This window comes from Somniosus microcephalus, chromosome 30 (genome assembly GCF_052327205.1).
Source record: "Somniosus microcephalus isolate GS21.2 chromosome 30, FLI_Smic_1.0, whole genome shotgun sequence".
NCBI lineage: Eukaryota > Metazoa > Chordata > Chondrichthyes > Squaliformes > Somniosidae > Somniosus > Somniosus microcephalus.
The window spans coordinates 23321259-23340083 of record NC_141016.1 but is presented as its reverse complement, the minus strand read 5'-3'; the positions used below and the strand labels follow the sequence as shown (position 1 = coordinate 23340083).

Here is an 18825-nt window from a genome sequence, read left to right as displayed (position 1 = left end):
CCTCCCCCATTTCCCAGCCCCACAAAACTGGCCTTTTAGTCTGTTTCATTTCCTGCCTTTTTTTCTCAGTTCTGACGAAGGGTTTCGACCTGAAACGTTGACTCTGTTTCTCTCTCCACTGAGTTTTTCCAGCGTTTTCTGTTGTTGTTTCGGATTTCCAGCATCCGCAGTATTTTGCTATCGCAGGGGAGTTCTCCCCGATGTCCTGGGCCAATATTAATCCCTCAATCGACATAACAAAAACAGATTATCTGGTCATTATCACATTGCTGTTTGTGGGAGCTTGCTGTGCGCAAATTGGCTGCCGCGTTTCCCACATTACAACAGTGACTCCACTTCAAAAGTAATGCATTGACTGTAAAGCGCTTTGAGACGTCCTGTGGTCGTGAAAGGCGCTATATAAATGCAAGTCTTTCTTTCTGTGAATTGTTTGATATATCAAATATAATTTTTAAAAAAATATTATTAAATACAGCAAGGGTGTAATTCGCCCACTGTAGATTATGTGTAATTACGCTGGATTTTCGGACATTCCTTCCTACATGTGTGTGCTGTCCGGATCTCTACACTGGGGGTTGAGACAATGGTTTTCTTTATTCCAGTTTCTGGCTGTGGCCATCATGGGAATCACATGACGGTGACATGTTGCAGCATTGTTCCGAATGACTGAAGGTCTGCAGCATTACTGGCAATAGATTATACAAGAGAGTCTGTGGACCTAATGCGCCTTCAGATATTTCCAACCAGCTTCAAGATGCAATCCGACCTCTTTCTCAATTGACCACAGCAGCCTTGAAAACAAAGTCATATACATGTTTCTACCAACCCGGAACTGCTTCAGCAAATATTAAGAGGTCGCTTGCGGAAGGAAGGAAGCAAGGTGGGAGAATGGGGAGTGCAATGTTGTGAGTGCTTCTGTGCTGTGCCGCACGTCTCTGCAGCATGTCTGTGGCCGGACTTTGCTAACCGCAGCTTGCAACATGTCTGCAGCCCTCAGACCTGTCGCATGCCTGAAATTGGCCGGTTGGTTAATGCCACCCAGGGCTTTGACTGAAGGTTGCCCGGCCAGTTATTTGCTCCGCAGCGGCCAGCGTTGGCCACCCCGGCAGAGGAGGCTGATCACCGCGAACCATCGCTGCCGCGGCGACCAAGAGCTGAGAATGGGAACCGAACCCGCCCCGAAACGCTTGTGCTCCACGGCTGACGCGATTGAGAATCACAGCCGAACACCGAGAGTGACCAGGATTTCGGTAGAAGGAAATATCGGTAGGGACTACGCAAAGAACATTCAAATAAAATCACTTGCAAAAAAGTATGAGCCATGTAAAATATTTCACACTGGTTAATGCAGAAAAGTATATTTTTTGGGGGGTTGAAAAATAAATGCAGAAATATCCTGGGGAAACTTCTTGTAATCTTCATAAACTCTCAGGGTTGTTACAGAATGTCTTCAAAAGTGCAAACTATGCCAGCGAAAGACCCTTCCTCTTCCCCCCACGTCTCGTCTCGGCGACCCAGAATTTGCCATCGTCGTCGTCATTTCGCCTTTGACACTGACCGCAGCCTCAGGATTTGGCGCCGGCGTAGCCTAACGCGGAACTCCGAAAGTTGCGGTCTGCCATTCAGGACAGCGATAAGGAGGAATTTCTTCACCCAGAGAGTGGTGAACCTGTGGAATTCTCTACCGCAGAAGGCAGTAGAGGCCAATTCATTAAATATATTCAAGAAGGAGTTGGATATATTTCTTAAGGCTAAGGGGATCAAGGGATATGGGGAGAAGGCAGGAACAGGGTACTGAATTTGGATGATCAGCCATGATCGCATTGAATGGCGGAGCAGGCTCGAGGGGCCGAATGGCCTACTCCTGCTCCTATCTTCTATGTTTCACTGCTCCCCCGCGGGCCGTGCAGATTGTGGGCCATTGTGTCATAAGAACATAAATAGGAGCAGGAGTAGGCCAATCGGCCCCTCGAGCCTGCTCCACCATTCAATAAGATCATGGCTGATCTGATCCTAACCTCAAATCTACTTTCACTCTCCATCCCACCCGAACCCATGTGATCTCCCGGGAGAGGCGAAAAACCAGATAAAAAACCCAATGGCCAATTTGGGAGAAAAAATCTGGGAAATTCCTCTCTGACCCATCTAGGCAATCGAAACTCGTCCAGGAGACCACTCTGTCCCTGTATTTCCTGCAGTACTTACCTTCTGTAAGAGGTGATCTACACCCCAGCCAGGAACAGGCCCAATTTACTCTTGAAGGACTCCTAGCTGGCAGCCTGTTCCCGAGGTCTCCACTAATCCCTGTGAATAGAACCATCTCCTGAAATCTAACACAGAATTAGAACACAAGAAGTAGGAGCAGGACCAGGCTACACGGCCCCTGGGCCTGCTCCGCCACCCACAGGGCCATGACCGATCCGAACCTAGCCTCATGTCCGATTTCCTGCCCGCTCCCCGTAACCCCTAATTCTCCTTCTAGGAAACTTTCTATTTCTGTTTTAAATTTATGCTCTCTGGGGCAGCAAATTCCACAGACCTACCACCCTCTGAGTGAAGAAGTTTCTCCTCATCTCAGTTTTGAAAGAGCAGCCCCTTATTCTAAGATTATGCCCCCTAGTTCTAGTTTCACCCATCATTGGGAACATCCTCACCCCATTCACCCGATCAAGCCCCTTCACAATCTTATATGTTTCAATAAGATCGCCTCTCATTCTTCTGAATTCCAATGAGTAGAGTCCCAATCTACTCAACCTCTCCTCATATGTCAACCCCCTCATCCCCGGGATTAACCGAGTGAACCTTCTTTGTACTGACTCGAGAGCAAGTATGTCTTTTCTTAAGTATGGACACCAAAACTGTATGCAGTATTCCAGGTGTGGTCTCACCAATACCTTGTACAGCTGCAGCAATACCTCCCTGTTTTATATTCCATCCCCCTAGCAATAAAAGCCAACATTCCATTGGCCTTCTTGATCACCTGCTGCACCTGCATACTAACATTTTTTGTTTCGTGCACCAGGACCCCCAGACCCCTTTGTACTGCAGTACTTTCCAGTTTCTTGCCATTAAGATAATAACTTGCACTATGATTTTTCCTGCCAAAGTGCATAACCTCACACTTTCCAGTATTATATTCCATCTGCCAAATCTCTGCCCACTTACTTAGCCTGTCTATGTCCCTTTGCAGGTTTTTTATGTCCTCCTCACTCACTACTTTCCCTCCCATCTTTGTATCATCTGCAAACTTTGATATGTTACACTCGGTCCCTTCCTCCAAATCGTTAATATAGATTGTAAAGAGTTGGGGTCCAACACTGACCCCTGCGGAACACCACTAGTTACTGATTGCCAGTCTGAGAATGAACCATTTATCCCAACTCTCTGCTTTCTATTAGATAGCCAATCCTCCACCCATGCCAGAATATTACCCCCAATCCCATGATTTTTTATCTTAAGTAATAATCTTTTATGTGGCACCTTGTCAAATGCCTTTTGGAAGTCTAAATACACTACGTCCACTGGTTCCCCTTTATCCACCCTGTATGTTACGTCCTCAAAGAACTCAAGCAAATTTGTCAAACACGACTTCCCCTTCGTAAAACCATGCTGACTTTGTCCTATTAAATTATGTTTATCCAAATGTCCCGTTACTGTCTCCTTAATAATGGACTCTAAAATTTTACCAACCACAGATGTTAGGCTAACTGGTCCATAGTTTCCAGCCTTCTGTCTACTACCCTTTTTAAATAACGGTGTTACATTAGCAGTTTTCCAATCTGCCGGGACCTTTGCTGAGTCCAGGGAGTTTTGGAAAATTATTACCATTGCATCCACAATCCCTACCACCACTTCCCTCAAGACCCTAGGATGTAAGCCATCGGGTCCAGGTGATTTATCCGCCTTGAGTCCCATTATCTTACCGAGTACCACTTCCTTAGTGATTTTAATCGTATTTAGCTCCTCCCCCCCCCTAGAGCCCCCTGTTTGTCCAGTGTTGGGATATTCTTAGTGTCCTCTACTGTAAAGACAGATACAAAATATTTGTTCAGCGTTTTTGCCATCTCCATGTTTCCCACCATTAATTTCCCGGTCTCATCCTCTAAGGGACCAACATTTACTTTAGCCACCCTTTTTCTTTTTATATAACTATAGAAACTCTTGCTATCTGTTTTTATATTTTTTGCTAATTTACTTTCATAATCTATCTTTCCTTTCTTAATCAATCTTTTAGTTATTTTTTGCTGTCTTTTAAAGACTTCCCAATCCTCTATCCTCCCACTAGATTTGGCTACCTTATATGCCCTTGTTTTTAGTCGAATACTACCCTTTATTACTTTACTTAGCCACGGATGGCTGTCTTTTCTTTTACACCCTTTTCTTCTCAGTGGAATATACTTTTTTTGAAAGTTGTAAAATAACTCCTTAAATGTACACCACTGATCATGTACCGTCTTACCCTTTAATCTATTTTCCCAGTCCACTCTAATCAATTCTGCTCTCATACCTTCATAGTCTCCTTTATTCAAGCTCAGTACATTTGTTTGAGATCCAACCTTCTCACCCTCTAATTGAATATGGAATTCAACCATGTTATGGTCACTCATTCCAAGGGGATCCTTTACTAGGACATTTTTAATTAATCCTGTCTCATTACACAGGACCAGATCTAAGGTTGCTTGCCCCCTGGTCGGTTCAGTTACATACTGCTCAAGAAACCCATCCCTAATACACTCAATGAACTCTTCCTCAAGGCTGCCCTGCCCAATTTGATTTGTCCAGTTAATATGAAAGTTAAAATCCCCCATAATTATAGCTGTTCCCTTATTACAAGCCCCAACTATTTCCTGATTAATACTCCGTCCAACAGAGTTGCAACTGTTAGGCCTATAGACTATGCCCACTAGTGTTTTTTTTCCCCTTATTATTCCTTATCTCCACCCAAACTGTTTCATTATCCTGATCCTTTGACCCAATATCATTTCTCTGTATTGCAGTGATTCCTTCCTTTATTAACATAGCCACCCCACCTCCCCTTCCTTCCTGCCTGTCCTTCCTGATTGTTAAATACCCTCGTATGTTTAATTCCCAGTCATGGTCACCCTGCAGCCATGTTTCTGTAATGGCCACAAGATCATACCCATATGTAGTTATTTCTGCCGTCAACTCGTCCATTTTGTTACGAATGCGACGTGCATTCAGATAAAGAACTTTCAAATATGTTTTGTGACACTTAGTACCTGCTTTTTCCCCTTTTACTACTTTACCTTTTATTCCATACACTCTGTCCCTTCCTGACACTCTCTGGTTTTTTAATTCCCCCACTGCTACCTAAGTCTATGACCTTCTCTGTTGTCATTTTTATTATTTGCTCTCTAGGAACCTCCCCCCCACTAATTAGTTTAAAGCCCTCTCTACTGCCCTAGTTATATGATTCGCCAGGATTCTAGTCCCAGCACTGGCCAAGTGAAGTCTGTCCCAACGGAACAGCTCTCTCCTGTCCCAGTACTGGTGCCAGTGTCCCAAGAAGCAAAACCCATTTCTCCCACACCAGTCTTTGAGCCACGCATTTAACTCTCTAATTTTATTTATCCTAGTCAAATTCGCTCGTGGCTCAGGTAATTATTACCCTTGAGGTTCTGTTTTTTTATTTGACCCCTAGCTGCTCAAACTCCTTTAACAGAACCGTCTTCCTTGTCTTATCTACGTCATTGGTACCAACATGGACCACGACAACTGGAACCTCCCCCTCCCACTCCAAGTTTCTCTCCAGCCCAGAAGAGATGTCCTTAACCCTGGCACCGGCGGGCAACACAGCCTTCGGGACTCCTGCTCTCGGCTGCAAAGAACCCTATCTATCCCCTAATGATACTATCCCCTACCACTACAACATTTCTATTTACTCCCCCCTCTTCAATGGCCCCCCGTTCCACGGTGCTGTGGCCAGGTTGCTCATCCTCCCTGCAATCCCTGCTCCCGCCCCCACAGGGAGTAAGAACCTCGAACCTGTTGGACAAGAGCAAGGGCTGCGGCTCCTCCAACACTACCTCCTGGATCCCCGTACCTGCCTCACTCATAGTCACACCGTCCTGTCCCTGACCACGGACTACATCTGAATTAATTGATTTCATAAGTGCGACTACCTCCTGAAACATAGAGTCCAGGTACTTTTCCCCCTCCCTGATGTGTCGCAGTGTCTGAAGCTCGGTCTCAAGCACATCAACACGGTGCCGGAGTTCCTCTAGCAGCAAACACTTGTCGCAAATGTAATCACCGTGAGCCTCAATGGGGTCCACCGGCTCCCATATTTCGCAACAGTGACACATCACCAGCTCACCCATTCTATATAATTAATTAAATTTCTTATTATTAGTTATTAAGACCCTCTGCCCCGCTATAGATGATAATATCACACCACTATTTAATAGGACTTACCAACTTATAAAGGTATAAAAAAGAAGGAAGAGGACCTACCAATCAGCTGATCACCCACCTTCCTTTTGAATGCCGCACACGTTGCACCATTTCCTTCAACTCCATCGACCTCGAGGCCACCAAACTGTGTAACTCCTCCATTTGTCTCCTTTGTACAGCATCAATTAATATATTCAAGGCGGAGATGGACAGATATTTGAGCTACGGGGGGAGTCGAGGGTTATGGGGAGCGGGCAGGGAAGTGGAGTTGAGGCCAAGATCAGATCAGCCATGATCTCATTGAATGTCGGGGCAGGCTCGAGGAGCCAAATGGCCGACTCCTGCTCCGATTTCTTATGTCCTTATGTCTTCCCGGCTTCAAAAAGCAAAGTTGCAATGATGTAATCTTTAATTCAAGACTTATATTGGCCCAAAATTTGCGATCGGAGGCTCCGACCTGAAAAAAAAATCTACGAACGTACCTGGTGGCCCGGGAGGTATGGAGACTCGCGATCCTGGGCCTCTCCGGGTATGTGCGGACAGAGCCCCATGCATCCCAGGGGCGCAGGCGGTTTGCAAGTGTCCCTGGGATCACGAGGACCGGCCCGACCAATAAAAGAAGGGAATCCCCATTCATACCTCTGGGAGTTACGTATGTACGGAATCCCCATAAGTAGGAATGGGGATCACTTCAAAAATACACCAACACATGAAATACATTTTTTTTAAATTACATATTTAAAATTAATTAAAGTGCCATTTAATTAACTATTTTAAATGAAAATGTAATTTTTTGAAAATGATTTAAATATGTTTTAACGGGGCTAAAATTAAAATGACCTTATTTGACAGTTTTTAATATATGAATGAGTAATCATTTATTTTTCTATTTTTTAAAACTCTTTTATGCTGGTAAAAGCGGGCCTTATGCAGGCTTTTACCAGGCGTAAGAATTTCACAAGCATTCAGCGGGCGGAAGTTGGGTAAATAGCGCAATGCTCCGCCCGCAGAGACCTGTCTCCCGGGGATGCGGAGGATCTGTCAAGAGGATTCTTGGCCGATCACAAGTGCCGGGCTTCACACGCCTAAACCCGGAACTTGCGCGGCCCCTATGGGCGCGTACGCACCCGTGGGGGTCGCAAAATAGGGCCCATATTGTTTACTCTTTTGAACCTTAGTGGTGTCCAGTACTTTGGACTTTGGCTCATCACTTAGTTTCACGATTGAAAAAAATAATTTAGAGCAGATTGTGTGAATCTATAGTAAGAAAAATAAACCGAAGCTACAATGTGCAACTATATCTTCTTTGTAAATGCCTAATCTTGCTATTGATGCTATTCCCTGTCAAGAGGGCTGGACAGTTTAGCCTGTGGATATTTCTAAGGATGCAGTCAGTGTTTCTTGTTAAGATGAAATGTGACGTTAGTGCGAGACGGATTCGCTTTGCAAAGACATGACAGTCAGAACGTAAATACAGCCTGAATTTGGCATCGGGGCAGAAAATGACACCAGAAGGAAGGGTCTTGAGCCTCGGCAGCCAGTTTACGCTGCGTATAATGCCAGTGTGAAGAGGAATTTGCTTCAGACTGACCCTGAACTTGTGAGTGTGAAATAAAGCTTTAGTTGACTGGCGAGGGTGCTCTTGAACAGTGAGTGTTATCAGTTCACCCACCATATGCGGTTGGGTTGAACTTCCAGCTCATCCAGCTCTACGCTGCCTGTAACCTATCCCGCTCCAAGTCCACTCGGAGGGCGCTAACGGGGCGCAAAGCAACTAGTGCCCGGGCGTGGCACCGCAAATGCCTCCCGCGAAATTCAGTGGGAGGTTAGCAGCGACGCTAACCGTTAGCGTGGCGCTGTGCCACCGGTGATGACGTCACCACCATGCGCAGCGCCCCGGCCGCGATCTTTCGGTAGCGCCCCCTGACTTACCGTCGGACGCTATGTCCAACGGGGTCAGGGGGGCCTACCTGTGGCCGGGGCGGCGCTAATTAAAGGCGAGGTGCCGGGCGGCCATTTTTGTTACTAGCCGCCTGCCAGCACCTGCCTGTGCTCCCATCCCCGGCCTCCTGACCCCCACCCCCTGCGGAGTGCCGGCTGCGCTCCGTGAGCCCGGCACTTCTCTTGAGTGCCGGGTTCTTTTGCCGGCACTCCAATCCCCGGTAGCCCAGCTGGGCCCCGGGTTGCGCTGCGCAAGGCCCCTCCCCTTTAAGAAGGGGTGGAAGGCCTGCAATACTGCGGTGCGACATGCCATAGCGCATGGCACTGCGGCATGTAGCGCCGCAATATTCCATCACAGCGCTCCAAGAGGGAGGCGGGGCAATTCCAGTAGCGCCCTGCTTCCCTCTTGGGGCGCTACCACTCCATTTCGGCCGCGGGGGCGCTAATTTTTCCAGGGCGGTAAATGTAGCGTCCCGGCGAAGTTAGTGCCCCAATGGGGGCGCGACTCAATTTCTCCCCCTAAATCTGTGTCCCCTAGTCCTTGTACCAACTAGTGGGAACAGCCTTTCTCTGTCCAGCCTATCCAAACCCGTCATAATCTTGTACACCTCTATCAAATCACCCCTCAACCTCCTTTGCTCTAATGAAAACAAATCCAGCTTCTCCAACCTGTCCTTGTAGCTAAGATCCCCCATCCCCGGAACCGTTCTGGTAAATCTCTTCTGCACCCTCTCAAGGGCCTTCACATCCTTCCTAAAGGGTGGTGACCAGAACTGGACGCAATACTCCAGTTGTGGCCTAACCGGCGCTTTATAAAGGTTCAGCATAACTTCTTGCTTTTGTACTCAATACCCAAGATCCCATCTGCTTTGCTAACCACTCTCTCAATATGTCCTGCCACCTTCAGGGACCTATGCACATTAATTCCCAGGTCCCTCTGTCCCTGCACACTCTTTAAAACTGTGCCATTAAGTGTATATTGCCTCTCCCTGTTCCTTCTGCCAAAATGCATCACCTCACACTTCTCTGTATTAAATTCCATCTGCCACTTGTCTGCCCATTCTGCCAGCCTTTCTATGTCCTGTTTCAGTCGATTGGTATCATCTTCACTGTTTGCCGCACCCCCAAGTTTGGTGTCATCGGCAAATTTAGAAATTTTACTCTGTATTCCAATATCCAGGTCATTTATATATATAAAAAAAAGCAGTGGCCCCAGCACTGACCCTTGGGGAACACCACTGTCTACCATCCTCCAGCCTCTAGGCAGAACAATGCGGGGGCGGAGGGAAGAAGAAAGATTGTGATGCATACGAATTAGGAGCAGGAGTCGGCCCCTCGAGCCTGCTCCGCCATTCAATAAGATCATGGCTGATCTGATTATTCCACATTCCCGCCTACCCCCGATAACCTTTCACCCCCTTGCTTATCAAGAATCTATATACCTCTGCCTTAAAAATATTCAAAGACTCTGCTTCCACCGCCCTCTGATGAAGAGAGTTCCAAAGACTCACGACCCTCTGAGAAAAAATTTCTTCTCATCTCTGTCTTAAATGGGCGACCTCTTATTTTTAAACGGTGACCCCTAGTTCTAGATTCTCCCACAAGAGGAAACATCCTCTCCACATCCACCCTGTCCAGACCCCTCAGGATATGATTGGTGAATAACAAAAGTAGAAAATACCAGTTTGCAGGAAGACTTTCTTTACTCAAGGCTTCAGATAGTGTCAATGACTATGCCCCAACAATCTTTGGGTAAAACTCTCGACCCTCTCTAGTGTTCCCAAGTTATACCACAGTTCCTCTATCTATACTACACACATCAACTGTGTATATAGTTAATTGAAAGGAGGAGTTGATTTCAGGGAGCTAATCTAGCAAATTGGGAACCCTTCCATCCCTCCCTGGGCATTACTTGTGCATATGGTGCAAGGCAGGGCGAAATGATGACTGCAGATTGTACTCGTATGTGTCTGGAGGTCAAAGGTAGAAATGCGAGCAGTTTATGAATAGGCAAATTGTGAGAGCGCCAAGAAAAGTCCACCTAGGGGAAAAACAGGTCATGTTCTTGAAGATGGCATGCATATATATATTTTAAAATGTGGAAGGCCTGTTTCTGTCGGAATACTTTTTGGTGATTTGAAATGGGATGAGAGGGTTGTCCTATGATGAGAGATTGTGTAGAATGGGCCTATACTCTCTGGAGTTTAGAAGAATGAGAGGTGATCTCATTGAAACATACAAGATTCTGAGGGGGATTGACAGGGTAGATGCTGAGAGGCTGTTTCCCCTGGCTGGAGAGTCTAGAACTAGGGGGCATAGTCTCAGGATAAGGGGTCGGCCATTTAAGACTGAGATGAGGAGGAATCTCTTCACTCAGAGGGTGGTGAATCTTTGGAATTCTCTGCGCCAGAGGGCTGTGGATGCTGAGTCTTTGAGTATATTCAAGGCTGAGATCGATAGATTTTTGGACTCTCGGGGAATCAAGGGATATGGGGATAGTGCGGGAAAGTGGAGTTGAGATCAAAGATTAGCCATGATCTTATTGAATGGCGGAGGAGGCTGGAGGGTGGGGGGGCCATAGGGCCTACTCCTAATTCTTATGGTCTTATGTCCTTGCAAACTGTTCCGATGCTCTGAACAGATGGATTGGCATAAAGGACGAAAGGGCAGACTAAGAGCCGCCGTACTCTTTGCAATTTTATCTCCGGTAACATTTCAAAACTATTAAAAAGATCACGCGCATATTACGCATTTAATAAGTACAGGTGACTCTTGTTGGAAAGTGTGACAACAGAATTAGATTAGTCTCTGTTTATGCTTTAATTGCCTGTCAACACCTAGTCTAGGCTCACAGCAGAGGAGTTGAGAGTGCACTACACAGTAGCAGCCAATCTTCTCTCTCAGTCTTGGAGGGAGCTGTATTGAAATTGGCTGGTCTTTCAGATGAGAAGCATGACGTTTTATCTTTCAGTTTCTGCCGTCATTCCATATCCTTGGAAGGATCCATGCCCTGGATTTCACCTTCTGTCAAATTGTACAGCTTCTAGATTCTCATCCGTTACAGGTCAAGAGTCAAGCTAACAAAACGGCAACACTTCCTGTGCACAGTGGAACTGGTGATTTGTCTTTAGTGTCAATCCAGTTGGTTTGCAACAAATCTGTTGCATTAGTCACAGAACAACACGGAAAATAATACCTTGTTCAGCATTTGCAGTCCTCCTTGTCACATGACTTGGGAATAAACCTTGGCTGCAGTCCATCAGTTAGTAACACACGAACAGGAGGAGGCCATTGAGTCCCTCGAGCCTGTTCCACCATTCAGTGAGATCATGGCTGATCTGCGACCTAACTCCAGATACCCGCCTTAGGCCCATATCCCTTACTACCTTTGGTTAACAAAAAGCTATCAATCTCAGATTTAAAATTAACAACAGATCTAGTATCAATTTGCTGTTTGCGGAAGAGAGTTCCAAACTTCTGTCACCCTTGGAGTGTAGAAGTGTTTCCTAATTTCACTCCTGAAAGGTCTGGCTCTAATTTTTAGACTCTGTCCCCTAGTCCTAGACTCCCCAACCAGCGGAAATAGTTTCTCTCTATCTACCCTATCAGTTCCCCTTAATATCTTGTAAACTTCCATCAGATCATCCCTTAACCTTCTAAATTCTAGGGAATACAACCCTAGTTTGTGTAATCTCACCTCGTAACTTAACCCTTGGAGTCCGGGTATCGTTCTGGTTAACCTACACTGACTTGATGGCCTGGACATTTTACCAGATGTCAGTCACTAAATCAGAGAAACTACGTTTACCTCCTTAATGATGTGGAACTCCCTCCCTAACAGCACTGTGGGAGTACCTTCACCGCACGGACTGCAGCGGTTCAAGAAGGCGGCTCACCACCACCTTCTCGAGGGCAACTAGGGATGGGCAATAAATGCTGGCCTTGCCAGCGACGCCCACATCCCATAAATGAATTTAAAAAAAAACTTGCATAATGACATTCATTTATATTAAGAATTATTGAAACTAAATTGCAGGACTACAAACACCAACCAGGTTGTAAATTTCTCAGTCTAGACTGCAATTTACCGCCACTTTTACACTGAAGCAAAGCGGTGTTGGGTGCAAATCCGTCTGAAAGTGGCAGTATAACTCGTGAGCCCGTCTGACTCCTTTGCACTCATCTGGTGCTTGAGAACCTCTCGCAAGAAGCTCGCCTCACACCACTTGAGAAAGTGGGCTACCGGCCTTGCCCTCTCAACATTGCGAAAACAGCTGTCACGAGAGTGACGCTCTGAGCATAAGTGAAAGCCCACATGTGCTGAACTGCCTCTTGGTAAAAAACCTGCAGCACAACTTCAGCCTTGAGAGGCGCACCTGGCACTCTGAAGCTACTGGTCTCGGACTGGCGTTGTAGCAGCCTGAAAGCCCACCAGCCTGAATACTCAATCCTCGAGTCAAATGACAACTCGATGGTTTGTAAATTCAAATCTTGTTTTTCCAGTTTTGTCCGCACAAACCACCTGGACTGGTGTCTGGGCCGGTGTGATCTGGAGCTTGGACTGGTGTCTGGGCCAGTGTGATCTGGAGCCTGGACTGGTGTCTGGGCCGGTGTGATCTGGAGCCTGGACTGGTGCCTGGGCCGGTGTGATCTGGAGCCTGGGCCGGTGTGATCTGGAGCCTGGACTGGTGTCTGGGCCAGTGTGATCTGGTGTCTGGGCCGGTGTGATCTGGAGCTTGGACTGGTGTCTGGGCCGGTGTGATCTGGAGCTTGGACTGGTGTCTGGGCCGGTGTGATCTGGAGCCTGGACTGGTGTCTGGGCCGGTGTGATCTGGAGCTTGGACTGGTGTCTGGGCCGGTGTGATCTGGAGCCTGGACTGGTGTCTGGGCCAGTGTGATCTGGAGCTTGGACTGGTGTCTGGGCCGGTGTGATCTGGAGCCTGGACTGGTGTCTGGGCCGGTGTGATCTGGAGCTTGGACCGGTGTCTGGGCCGGTGTGATCTGGAGCCTGGACTGGTGTCTGGGCCAGTGTGATCTGGAGCTTGGACTGGTGTCTGGGCCAATGTGATCTGGAGCCTGGAACCATTTACAGCCAGGCAAAGGTTATTATAAACCAGCAGACAAACTCAACTGACAAATGGCAAAAAGTTACCCATTCCATTCATTACTTCAAGTCTGGGCGTGCTCTGGTTTCCCCCTCTATAGTGAAACTTAAACAAAAAAAAATCAAATTATCATCTTCTCTTCGTGTCTTCTCGCTGTTCCCTTTGGGGAACTATGTGAAGTAGTGGAAGGATTCGCAGTCTGACTGACTGTGTTAATGCTCCTTCCATCTGTAACCATCTTTATACCGGCCGATACACTGGTCAGTCCTATACGGCGGCAGGATTTTTAAAAATTTGTTCCTGTAATCTGGGCGTCGCTGGCAAGGCCAACATTTATTGCCCGTCCCTAATTACCCTTGAGAAGGTGGTGGTGAGCCGCCTTCTTGAACCGCTGCAGTCCGTGTGGTGAAGGTACTCCCACAGTGCTGTTAGGGAGGGAGTTCCAGGATTTTGACCCAGCGACGACGAAGGATCGGTGATATACTGCTAGGTCAGGATGGTGTGTGACTTGGAGGGGAACTTGCAGGTGGTGGTGTTCCCATGTGCCTGCTGCCGTTGTCCGTCTAGGTGGAAGAGGTCGCGGGTTTGCGAGGTGTGCCGAAGAAGCCTTGGCGAGTTGCTGCAGTGCATCTTGTAGATGGTACACACTGCAGCCACGGTACGCCGGCGGTGGAGGGAGTGAATATTTAAGGTGGTGGATGGGGTGCCAATCAAGCGGGCTGCTTTGTCCTGGATGGTGTCGAGCTTCTTGAGTGTTGTTGGAGCTGCACTCATCCAGGCAAGTAGAGAGTATTCCATCACACTCCTTACTTGTGCCTTGTAGATGGTGGAAAGGCTTTGGGGAGTCAGGAGGTGAGACACTCGCCACAGAATACCCAGCCTCTGACCTGCTCTTATTGCCATAGTATTTATGTGGCTGGTCCAGGTAAGTTTCTGTTCAATGGTGACCCCCCCCAGGATGTTGATAGTGGGGGATTTGGCGATGGTAATGCCGTTGAATGTCAAGGGGCAGTGTTTAGACTCTTGCTTGTTGGAGATAGTCATTGCCTGGCACTTGTGTGGCGCGAATGTTTATGGGCTCCCAAAAACACATACGATGAGGGGGGGGGATGGGGCCGCCCACACCCACACCCACAAGTATCCCGCTGGCTGTCAACCTAGAATTCAAGGCCGGAGCTCAAACCCAGCATTCTCTGGCCCAGAGGCCTGAATGCTAGCACCGCGCCAACGGCTCACTCCTACAATCAAATTGTACCAAGTTTGTTTTTAATGTTTCCATCTAGCATGTGTGCAGTGACAGCTGAACCTGTATTAGGCGACCACTTGGCCATTAAGCTGCCTTGATGGCCCGGAATTTGCAGACAGCAGCGTGTTCGCCGCTGGCCCCGAAGTACGCAACGCACAAGGATCTCGCGGTCCCTGTATCGAGAGCGTAAGAGTTTTCCGACCTTCAGTTTAAATCAACGTAGCACAGTGGGGATCCCCTTGCGCGAGCTGCTGTGATGTCAACAGGCTGTCCCAGCAGCCAATCAAAAGGCAGAATTCTCCAAGCCAGCGAACAAGGAAAGTGGGTAAGCTCTTAAAATTCAAACTTTAAAAAAAAAGTTAGAGAGCAAAACAAAGATTGGGACTCTCACATGGGAGAAGGCAAACCTGAAATAAAGATGGACAAACTTTAAAAAAAAATGTAAAAAGTTTCTTTAAAAATTTTGATTTTCATTAAAATGGACAAATTTTGCACTACACAAAATTAAAATTCATTTTCCAGGCCCTTGAGGTTCGTTTAGCAGTAATATCGCTGTTAAAAGTGCGGACTTTTGTATTGAGTTCTAAACTGTTCAGTGCTGGTACAAATCCCACCAGGATGATGGTCTGCTCGTGACACTCATTGTACACATGGCCGATCCCCAGTCAATCATTAACTGCTGCCCAGGAGGTGGCCCCCCAGTGGTGGGAGTGACAAATTGCATATCGGTGAAATTTAAAGCGATGCAGACACTTAAAGGTTAGTGGCAGAATGGGGACGCAGTATTTCTTGCAGCCTTTGAGAAGGGTCCGCAGGCATCACCGCTCGCTGCCAAGGCTGAAAGGGCAGTGGTATAAGACGTGATGTGCAAACAGTGAAGGGAAAGGAAGGCAAGCCGAGGTGGGCCCAGCCAGTGAGGCGGCCTGCTAGCAGCTCAGCCCGTGTCCGAGGGCTGCCGAAAGGGGAGGTGGTTCCACTCCACAGGGCCATGCCCAGGAGGAGGCTGCAGGGGAGCAGTACCCAGTCACTGGTGCGGGGGGCTGGGGGTGTGGGGGTCGGGGGAGTGGGGGGCGGGGGAGTGGGGGCGGAGGAGTTGGGGTGGGGGTGCGGAGGGCGGTGTGGTGGGGTATGGGGGAGGGGGTGTGGGGATGCGGGGGGGGTGTGGAGGGGGGTGCGGGTGTGGGGAGCGGGGTGTGTGGGGGGTTGTGGGGGAGGGGGGTGCGAGGGGTGTGGGGGTGTGGGTGGGGAGATGTGGGGGAGTTGGGGTGTGGGGGGGTGTGGGGGAGGGGAAGTGTGGGTGTGGGGGGGTGTGGGGGAGGGGAGGTGTGGGTGGGGGAGGGGGTGCGGCGGGGTGGGGGGGGAGGGGGAGCGGGGATGTGTGTGTGTGGGGGGGGCGGGGAGGTGTGGGTGGGGGAGTTGGGGTGTGGGGGGTGTGTGGCGGAGGGGAGGTGTGGGTGGCGGGGGGGAGCGGGGATGTTTGTGTGTGGGGGCGGGGAGGTGTGGGTGGGGGAGTTGGGATGTGGGGGTGGGGGGGGGCACAGCGCAGCCTGTTTTGGAGCTGTCACTGACAGACCGCATCTTTGGGATTTCCACACGCTCCTGCGCCAAATCCCGAAGCTGCGGTCAGTTTCGAAGGCGGAATGATGCCGAACGCTGCCAGTTTGTCGTCTCCCCCGCCGCGAATTCCCGGCCCACGCCTGGCCTGACGGTGGCACGACCAGGTGGGCTTCAATTTATACCGACCGGATTGTCGGGATATTTTAGTCTGTTGTTTACAGTTTTTCTCTCCGCTGTATTTCTTAACTTAAAATGGGTTATTCTAAGAAAGCTACCCCCCTCATAGCTTCTGCATCCACATGCTGAGAGAATAACTTCCATTCTATTCTTTTGGCTCTACATGAAGTGTACCAAGACAGAGTCATTCAAGTCAATGCAGTTGATTACTAACAGATGTAGGCATTTGGCTAAACAGTCACTGAGCATAGCTAAGTGCATGATCTTCACCGCACGTCAATTACAAGAGAAATGTAGGGAACAGCACCAACAGCTGTACATGGCCTTCTTTGATCTCACAAAGGCCTTCGACACTGTCAACCGTGAGGGATTATGGAGTGCCCTCCTCAAATTCGGCTGCCCTCAAAAGTTTGTCACCACCCTCCGCCTGCTTCACGACGACATGCAAGCCGTGATCCTGACCAACGGTTTCACCACAGATCCAATTCACTGGGTCAAGCGAGGCTGTGTCATCGCACCAATGCTCTTCTCGATCTTCCTTGCTGCAATGCTCCATCTCGCCCTCAGCAAGCCCCCCGCTGGAGTGGAGCTAATTTACAGAACAAACGGGAAACTGTTCAACCGCCGTCACCTCCAGTCCAGATCTAAGGTCGTCCCATCCTCTGTCGTCAAATTACAGTATGCAGACGACGCTTGCGTCTGCGCTCACTCGGAGGTCGAACTCCAAACCATCGTCAACACCTTCACCGAAGCGTACGAGAGCATAGGCCTTACACTAAACATCTGTAAGACAAAGGTCCTCTACCAACCTGCCCCCGCCACACAGTACTGCCCCCCCGATTATCAAAATCCACAACAAGGTCTTGGACAACGTGGACCACTTTCCATACCTCGGGAGCCTACTGTCAACAAGGGCAGATGTCGATGACGAAGACTAGAACTAACGAACGTGCTTTACCTTCTTCTTCTTCTTAGGCAGTCCCTCGGAACCGAGGATGACTTGCTTCCACGTTAAAAATGAGCTGGCAGGTGACTGATGAGTCCAATGTGGGACCTACAGTCTCTGTCACAGGTGGGGCAGATGGTGGTTGAAGGGGTGGGTGGGTGGGGTGCTTGGGTTGACGTGCGCTGTTTGCGCTTGGATTCCGCTTGCTCCCGGCAAAGAGACTCGAAGTGTTCAGCGCATTCCCGGGTGCTTCTCCTCCACGTTGTGCGGTCTTGGGCTTGGGATTCCCAGGTATCGGTGGGGATGTTGCACTTTTTCAATGAGGCTTTCAGTGTGTCTTTGAAGCGTTTCCTCTGCCCACCTGGGGCTCTCCTGCCATGTCGGAGCTCCGAGTAGAGCACTTGCTTTGGGAGTCTCGTGTCGGGCATGCGGACGATGTGACCCGTCCATCGGAGCAGATCGAGCGTGGTCAAAGCTTCGATGCTGGGGATGTTGGCCTGAGCGAGAACACTGACGTTGGTGCGCCTATCCTGCCAGTGGATGTGCAGGATCTTGCGGAGGCAGCGTTGGTGGTTTAACTGCTAGCAAGTCACTCGGCTACAAAGACCTCAGCAGTCCAAGAAGGCGGCTCACCACCACCTTCTCAAGGGCAATTAGGGATGGGCAATAAATGCTGGCCTTGCCAGCGACACCCACATCCCGTGAACCAATTAAAAAAAAAAATTAGATGTGATTTTCATCAAACATAAAAGACATTCCCTTGCCACTGACTCATCCACCCTCTCCGGTTGGACCGGTTTCCTCTCAGTCTTGACAACCTGTTTGACTCTGGGCTGAACGTCAACGCAACATTTCCTATAGAAGATAGGAGCAACAGTAGGCCATTCGGCCCCTCGAGCCTGTTCCACCATTTAATGAGATCATGGCTGATCATCCAAATTCAGTACCCTGTCCCTGCCTTCTCCCCATATCCCTTGATCCCTTTAGCCTTAAGAAATATATCCAACTCCTTCTTGAATATATTTAATGAATTGGCCTCAACTGCCTTCTGTGGTAAAGAATTCCACAGGTTCACCACTCTCTGGGTGAAGAAATTCCTCCTGATCTCAGTCCTAAATGGCTTACCCCTTATCCTTAGACTGTGACCCCTGGTTCTGGACTCCCTGACCATCGGGAACAGCCTTCCTGCATCTAGTCTGTCTAGTCCTGTTAGAATTTTATAAGTTTCAATGAGATCCCCTCTCATTCTTCTAAACTCTAGCGAATATAAGCCTAATCGACCCAATCTCTCTTCATACGTCATTCCTGCCATCCCAGGTATCAGCCTGGTGAATCTTCGCTGCACTCCCTCCATGGCAAGAACATCCTTCCTCAGATAAGGCAACCAAAACTGCACACAATACGCAAGGTGCGGTCTCACCAAGGCCCTGTACAACTGC

General features: G+C 48.7%; 1 protein-coding gene across 1 annotated transcript in view; it reads left to right on the top strand.

Annotated features, from left to right (window-relative positions):
• Positions 1-627: 627 nt before the first annotated feature.
• LOC147098016 (deoxycytidine kinase 2-like) overlaps positions 628-18825 on the top strand; it is a 272453-nt gene continuing 254255 nt past the window's right edge. Inside the window, exon 1 of the mRNA XM_085971209.1 lies at positions 628-1266. Coding sequence (XP_085827335.1) covers positions 981-1266 — 286 coding nt within the window. The 5' untranslated portion in view covers positions 628-980. The remainder of the gene's footprint in view (positions 1267-18825) is intronic.